At 42.5% G+C, this 8,615-nt stretch overlaps 1 protein-coding gene across 1 annotated transcript; it reads left to right on the forward strand.

Moving 5' to 3' along the window:
* Positions 1-540: 540 nt before the first annotated feature.
* Positions 541-7,435, forward strand: LOC311139619 (monocarboxylate transporter 2-like; the record flags this gene model as incomplete). The annotated part of the gene is made up of 4 exons (XM_084174530.1): positions 541-760; positions 4,772-4,915; positions 5,269-6,078; positions 7,161-7,435. Exons 1-4 carry the CDS (start codon positions 544-546, stop codon positions 7,433-7,435), a joined length of 1,446 nt encoding a protein of 481 aa, XP_084030656.1. The 5' UTR covers positions 541-543.
* Positions 7,436-8,615: the final 1,180 nt, after the last annotated feature.

Below are 8,615 nucleotides of genomic sequence, written 5' to 3' on the forward strand. Positions count from 1 at the left end.
AGAAACTCAACCTTGTGACAAGGGTGATTAACTCTGTCAGTGTGTGTGCGCTAACGTGCATTCTGGAGCTGAGATCTGGTCTTATGACCCAGCAGTCAAGAGTTTAAATGACAAAAGGGACATGGCCTCAACCGGTTGGAAACTGATTTTCAGTAGGGCATACACTTAAAATATGCCATTGTCAATGTGGTATTGGTGTTAGCTACAATTGTCAGCAATTCAAGGTCTCCAAACAACCTCTGTAACCTTGAATATTGTGCCTAATGGTCCACAAGTAGTCCACATGTGAGAGCTTTTTTTATTCTTTATTTTTTATAACTTGTTATTAGTTTTCAAGCATAAGTTTACAGTACAGCAATTCATCTTAGAGGGAGCGGAGACGTAATTATCAGCATCATCATTATTGTCCCGCTCCCCTACCCAGGGAGCTTTTCAACTGTGCCTCCCCCTCTTCCTCTTATTTCCCCTGTACTGACCCTCTCCTTCCTCTTCCTCTTTCCCCCTCCAGTAAACAGTGAGCGCTGAGAGCCAGCCGGGCCAGAGATGCCACCCCCTGCCGCAGGCCCCCCAGCAGTGACCCCTCCGGACGGGGGCTGGGGCTGGGCCGTGGTGTTGGGATCCTTCATCTCCATCGGCTTCTCCTATGCCTTCCCCAAGGCCATCACCGTCTACTTCAAGGACATCCAGAAGATCTTCGATTGCTCCTACAGCCAGATAGCATGGATCTCCTCCATCATGCTGGCCGTCATGTACGCAGGAGGTAAGACTAAGACAATAAGTTGGTGTTCAGGTAGTCTCTTGATGCAGTCGTCTGTCTGTTTTGTTAAGAAGGGTTGGGGTAGGTTCTGTATATGTAGGGCCCTGAGTTTATCTTCATCACGTGACCTGTCCAGTAAAAACTCAGGCCCTAAGTATGGGGCAAGGTACCTGTACTGATCTGATTGTGTGTCTCCTATGATAACCTATGACTGTATTTAGATTTACATTCAAGAGGAACACATGGTTTCTGTGACTAGTCATCAGCATATTGTAGTAGTCATGCATCACACGTTCTCCTTCTCAGCATGACTTTACCCCTCACTATTAGGTTACCCAGTAGGCACCTTGCTTGGCATTGCCACGCTGGCCATCTGTTAGCAAATGCCTTCCTGTCCAGTAATTTCTAATTGTTGCTGTCAACAGGGTTTGTTGTATCCTAGACCGTTGTTGTGATGACAGTGACAGTGATGGCCAATTGGCTATAGAGAGCCAAGGACACCCAATACCATCCTCTATATGTGACAATCCTGTACAAGGCACTTGTCCCTCATTAAAATGTTTAGTATAATTCATTCATATTGATCTCTGAGCAAAGGGGAGAACAGAGCTTCATCAGCTATTCATTAAACACCTGCTCTCTTGTCCTATGTTTTTGCACCAGCTGTAGGCTGATAAAGCAATTGTCCTTTCAGTGTTTAATGCATTCTTAATTTCTGCAAGCAACGGACAGCCCTGTGCAGTATCTGCTGCTCTCAGGAATAGCGGAAAAACAATCACGCATCACCAAATATTTACCCCAATCAGACAGGTGATTATTGAGGGTATTTGTCCTCTTGGGAGAGAAAGGAGACTTGTGGCTCTTTGACAACGCACCTGTTGTTTTCACACCGCCTGCCGTCTGTGCTGTTGACGCAACTACCACCTCCACCATGAGTTCAGAGGTCAGACACTTACTGAATTCTCCATGGCAGTCATCAGGCAGACTCCCTAACTGATAAGATAGCCACTTATGATGCTGATTGGATGTCAATCACAGAGCAAACAAACTGGAAGTGCATGCCATATCCTCAAACATCAGGATATGCCAATGTGTGGCTCTTGCTGATTTCAAACAACAGCAGCCAACCTATTTTTATGATTTACGGCCACATCCAAAATGACACATATTAGATACGACCACAAATGCGCAACACCTGGAAGTGAAGACAACTATTTCATACCTTCCTGGATGTTGTGTGTCTCTATAACCCAGGGTGTAACACAGACACTGAGATGAATGGTTAGTAATGATGGGTGCATAAAATGACATCAGCTATATGGACACCTACTGCACACTGCAGATGACCTGCTCTCTCCTCCCTCCTCCCTTCTAGCCTGGCTGAGTGTCGCTCTGCAGTGACGTGCTAATATGGAGGCTGTGTGTGTGTCAGTGTTGGATCAATGTTACTAATCCACACAGAGAGAGAGTTGACCTTGGCTAGGCTAGGCAGCATGGCCACGTACAGGACCGTCCTCTGTTGACAGTCAGCACAGCAGAGCTCTGTCACAGCCAGGCACAATGCTAACTGAACTGTCCAGAAGAAATATGGCTAGCTAAGCTGTGTTATTAGTCGATCAACCACTTATAGAATTCATGTTTGTGTCCTTGTATAACTACTCTGGAAAACAACTCTAAACTTCATATATCAGCGCTTTATTCCGTAATGAGAGTGACATTAATAGTATGATGGATTGCAAACATCAGTTTACTGCGTAGTCAGCTGTCTTGACAGTTTATCAACCTTTTCTTTTCCAACCTCACAAATCAGGGAGTGATAGGAAATGTGTTACACAAACTTCCATATTTCTGCTGTCAAACTAGCTTTTAGGTCCTATGAAATAAATCACAGTTGAAAGGGTAAATGACGGGTGTACCCATCCTCTTCTATGTATTTGATTCCATGATTGAGCCCATATTTTGCCTCAAGTCTAGACACATTCAAGCAATGTTAAGTTATGGTATCTGATCATGCTTCATTAAAATGTTTCATTAATGAGCCCAAGCATATTGGAAGGGGCTGAGATACAGTATGTTCAAAGATGGTGTGTTGAATGTCAATAGTAGCCTAATTATTTGTCCTTAAAGTTACGGTCAAAACAAACTCTTAATTTGCTTCTGGTAACCTGGAAAGTGTGTCCAGCTATTGCAGCAATTAAACGTAACTTATGAATTCCTTTTTAAAAGGAGCTAATATGAAACCTCAACGGCTCCCTCCACTTGGCCTATCCAGGTTTCACCACCAGACTCAGGAGAATACTGATAAGTGCTCTGTATGCAAACGAGGAGGGCTCCTCTCCTCAAGGTCGGAAAAAGATTCACGCAGAGCAAATGAAGTCAGGCGACTTCTTCCCCAACCTCCTTTTTAAATAGCACCGCTCCCCGGGTCCGACACAGATACGCCACATCTTCTGCTTGCTAATGGGGGCATTATTCAAAAAGGGGAAAATCTTTCATTACTCTTATCGTTTCTTATTCAATTTACTCTTCCTTTTATTGAAAGTCTGTCATGAAAGGGGACATTGTGACGTGCCATAGAAGTAGAGTCATTCCTCACCCTATCAAGTAATGGAGACCAGAGGTTCAAACATAACAAGACTTTAGAAATACAAAGTATAAAGTTTCCCTCAACAATAACTTTTTGAAATTTGACAAGGACAAAATTAAAAAGGTATTGTTTGGACCTGTCAGATTTGATATACTATCAATGACCATAGAGGGTTCAATAACAGGGTTTGACCCACTAAAACCAAAATCTGCTAAGATTCAATAGCTGCCAGTGGTCTTGTGTTGTATGCCATTAATAAGAAGGTGTGTGGCAAGCCCTTATTGAAGGTAACAAGGAAATGGAAATGTAGCGTGATGCTGGTCGGCCCCACTCAGCTCAACTGTGTGTGTACTAGCAATATCAAGTGCTTACTGTTACTCATGGAAAATGGTGAATTAAAAAGGAACTGAGCTCAGGGACAAATGGGCCATGGGGCCACGGTCTTCTGATCACTTGAAGGTGTGTGTGTCATAGGTCCTGACCCCCCCCCCCCCCTTCTTTTTAGATATGAAAACGTTGCATTGCAGTGCACTTTCAGCAAATACATCTTGTGAGGCTTTAATGCACAGTGTAACCAGACCAATTCAAAGGAGTCCATTTACGTTAACCAGCGTTCTCTCACTATCACATCTGAAACCTATCTATGCCCATACAGTGTGTATTCATACAGTCAATGTCTATTATCCATTTCATAACATAACTGGTTGCCCCATTGTGTCTCTGTTTTACATAAGCATGGCAGCTGTACCTTGAAAGCTTTATTAAACAGAAGGGCCCATTGCGTGTCCAACCAAAGCTCAGTTCAATGTCTTCACTCAGCGTGTCTATGATGCTTGACGGGCCTGATCGATTCTGACTCATTCCGTTTGACTAACTCTCTATTAGTTTGGCCCTCAGCTCTCAGTGCAGCCTGTCCAAGGCTGACAGGCACTCATTGGTTAATTGTCTAGGTGCTGAGTTATTTCCAAGACCTTACCTGCACTCTGTGTCATTGGTCTTGTTGGTCCAACAGTACATGTATTGCTTGTCATGATGGGATCTCTGATACATATGTAGCAAAGCTGGAAAATAACATGTTTTGTCAACGTGCTCTGTACTTATTGGCAATAAGGCATTTTTTTGTTTGACTACTAAGATAATGCTGTGTTATACCTGTACCTGTTTGTTACTGATCTCTCAATACAGCCCTCATCCCCTTAAGAATACATGCAGCACACACAACACGGTTGTACATTGTTTACCAGTATCAACAAGGTCTTTTTACAGTACTTCTATTTCCAGAGCTGGAAAGATTCACGCTGTCTTTCAATGCTAACAAGCTTAAATCATTAAGTAATCACTACATGATTACCCTAGTCTATTACAGGCTGAATGTTTGGGTTGGATGGAAGAGCATGTTTTTAGTATCTCATTTGTTTCCCTTCCAGGTCCCATAAGCAGTGTACTGGTAAACACATATGGCTGCAGACCTGTCATGATCATGGGGGGAGTACTGTCTTCTATCGGGTTGATATCCGCTTCCTTCTGCAACAGCGTGGTGGAGCTTTATGTTTGCATCGGCCTTATAGGAGGTAATTCCGATGAAATCCATTTAAACCCATTCAGAGTTCATTTGATTATAGTATCAAACTCCTTAAGTGACTGGTTAAAAATAGGCCTACAACTGATTTGCAGTTTTCCATTCAGTGTTTCACAAAGGTCATAGTAAAAGACTATAGATACTTTACAAGATTACAGTGAAGCTTGATTTGTCAAATCATTTTAATGACCACACTCTGTCTACTTGTAGAACATTTATATTATTCCGAATGTATACTTCATGCTTAATGTCATATATGCCTGAATTATCTTATCAGATAATTATCTTGTCAGAAATGTATGTTCTTTTTAACTCTATATCACATTATCCTCTCTCCTCACAAAGGCCTGGGCCTAGCCTTTAACCTCCAGCCAGCCCTGACTATGATTGGCAAGTACTTCTATAAGAAGCGTCCCATCGCTAACGGAATAGCCATGGCCGGTAGCCCAGTGTTCCTGAGCAGCCTAGCCCCTTTCAACCAGTACCTGTTCAACTCCTTCGGCTGGAGGGGCAGCTTCCTCATCCTGGGGGGCATACTGCTCAACTGCTGTGTGGCTGGCTCCCTGATGAGGCCCCTGGGGCCACCGATGGGCAAGATCAAGAAGGATGAGGAGTTGGTCATTGCGAAAACTGCCACCGCGAAGAAGGAGACGACGACATGTTTGGGGACTGTCAACAAGTTCATTGACCTGTCGCTTTTCAAGCACCGCGGTTTCCTCATCTACCTGTCGGGCAACGTCATCATGTTCTTGGGCTTTTTCTCGCCCATCGTCTTCCTGACGGCCTATGCCAAGGACATAGGCGTGGATGAGTACTCGGCCGCCTTCCTGCTCTCCATCCTGGCCTTCGTGGACATGTTTGCCCGGCCCTCCATGGGGCTCCTGGCCAACTCCAAGTGGATCCGACCCAGGATCCAGTACTTTTTCAGCTTCGCCGTGCTCTACAACGGGGTGTGCCACATCCTCTGCCCCCTGGTGGAGAGCTACACAGGCCTGGTGGTGTACGCCGTGTTCTTTGGCTTTGCCTTCGGCATGGTCAGCTCAGTGCTGTTTGAGACCCTGATGGACCTGGTGGGGGCTCAGAGGTTCTCCAGCGCTGTGGGGCTCACCACCATTGTGGAGTGCTGCCCTGTCCTCATTGGTCCACCTCTGGCAGGTATGTCACTGATCCCTCAACTCATTGCTACTTACTTCAGTTGTGAGACATTGTTTACTTTTTAAGCAGTTGATATGCCAAAGGAATAACTTAAAGTCACCCAATTATTGTTTTAAGGAGTGCTGTTGCTTATTAGCCATTCACTTGGTTTGATCTTGGTGATACAGTTTTCTGATTAAGAATGGAAAAGCAATTTTACATTTTCTTATAATATGTGCTTATTTGTCTAATTACAATAACAGCAAAAGGAAAGTTCATTCTGTGCAGTGGTAGAAAAAGTACTCAATTGTCATACTTGAGTAAAAGTAAAGATACCTTAATAGAAAATGACTCAAGTAAAAGTGAAAGTCAACCAGTAAAATAGTACTTGAGTAAGAGTCTAAAAGTATTTGGTTTTAAATATACTTAAGTATCAAAAGTAAATGGAATTGCTAAAATGTACTTAAGTATCAAAAGTAAAAGTAAAAGTATAAGCCATTTCAAAAACCTTATATTAAGCAAACCAGACGGCACCATTTTATATTTTTATTTTTATTGACGAATAGCCAGGGGCACACTCCAACACACAGACATAATTTACAAACGAAGCATTTGTGTTTAGTGAGTCCACCAGATCAGAGACAGTAGGAATGACCAGGGATGTTCTCTTGATAAGTGTGAATTGGACCATTTTCCTGTCAAAATGTAATGAGTACTTTTGGGTGTCAGGGAAAATGTATGGAGTAAAAAGTACATTATTTTCTTTAGGAATGTAGTGAAATAAAAGTAAAAGTTGGCAAAAATATGAATAGTAAAGTAAAGTACAAATACCCCAAAAAACTACTTAAGTAGTACTTTAAAGTATTTTTACTTAAGTACTTTACATCACTGATTCTGTGATTATTGGTCCTTAACAAAATGTTTGTTTGTTCATTTATTTAACACAATGTCCTCATTAAAGATCAGTAGACATGAAGAAACTGATAAATACATATTTGGAAATGCAGAAAATAGCAATATAACAGACCTTCATCACTCAATAACATTTTTTAAACGTTTAAAAAACGTATTAACATTTACCCTTTCTATGCTCTTATTTACAGGTAAATTGGTGGACATCACCAAAAACTACAAGTACATGTATTTCTGCTGTGGGGCTGTGGTGATCATGGCCAGTATTTGGCTGTTCATCGGCAACTTCATCAACTACAGACTCCTGGCCAAGGAGCGCAAGCAGGAGGAGATGTACAAACGGACTGAAACTGAGGACCCTGACCGGGACCAGGACCAAAATGAGGCAGACGGGGACGCCCAGGCCTTGGAGGACATGGTAGACCCCAAAGATGAAGACGCCATGCAGAGGGAGACCAACATCTAGAGCCCCTCCCTCCTGCCAACCACACCCCCCTCACGTCCCCCACTGCCACTATCAAACTGCAGACTGAACTCAAGGGGGATCTTTCACTCTCCAGGGTTCCACTCGGGGTCTCCCCGCAGGGGCCCCTCTGTTTCAGAGACACTGAAACTGCCAAAGTAACAACGACAACCATGTCGTGGGATACTGCGAGGCGTATTGCTGGATGAAGGGGGGACAGCCCTGACTACTACTCAAACATCAGACTAGCCGGAGATAATGGTGTAAGATACAGTATGCATGTTAGGAGGCCACAAGGCTTGGAATCTGTCGCGTATCTAGGAATCTGTGAAGTGGGACCTGTCAACAGAAATCTAGTACTGCTCATGTATTTAGCCTGTGCCACTAAACCTACCACACCAGCAAACCAATCCAACTGTTCTGATTGAAATCAATACAGGTTAATATCCCAGCTTCCTATGCTGGGAACTGACATGTAAGGACACATAATGTCCGTTAGTACCGGGGTTATGGTGAGAGACAGATATCATTGCAACGTAGGAACAGACAGAGATGAGTTCATGGTTTGGTGGCTCCAGTGACCATGTATATTATGCTGTCCTTTAGCACACTGTGTCCGTTGTGTCCGTTAGCTAAACCTGCACTACTGCCATGCTTCAACTCTAACGATAACACACCCACTGTTTTATTCACTATTGCATATTGCACATGGAGTCTATACGCTGCACTACTTCTAAACAGGCCATGTTTAGGCCTCATCCAAAACAACAATGAAACAAATGCAATTGAATAATATTTAATGAGGTTGAATGTAAATTCGTTTTATTGGCTGTATTTCCAAGGGCCTTATTAAGAGTACTTGATATTCACGATCAAAATCATCTAGAAATGTGCATATTGCTGGTTTATACCAAATAAAGAATCCATGAGCAATATAACCTATACCTAGCCATTGTATTGATGTACGTATATACAGGGATATTCATTTGTGTAGTCAATGGTCATTTCTGGGAGGAGCTGTTTATCTTTCAACAATGATACATTGCCTTATGTAAAGAATGCAACTAAGTTGTGTCATATATATATATATATATATATATATATATATATATATATATATATATATATATATATATATATATATTCACATTAAAAAGTATTTATTGAAGTGTTATAACAAATT

Source organism: Coregonus lavaretus (genome assembly GCF_964263955.1).
Source record: "Coregonus lavaretus genome assembly, chromosome: 13".
In the NCBI taxonomy this organism is placed as follows: Eukaryota; Metazoa; Chordata; class Actinopteri; order Salmoniformes; family Salmonidae; genus Coregonus; species Coregonus lavaretus.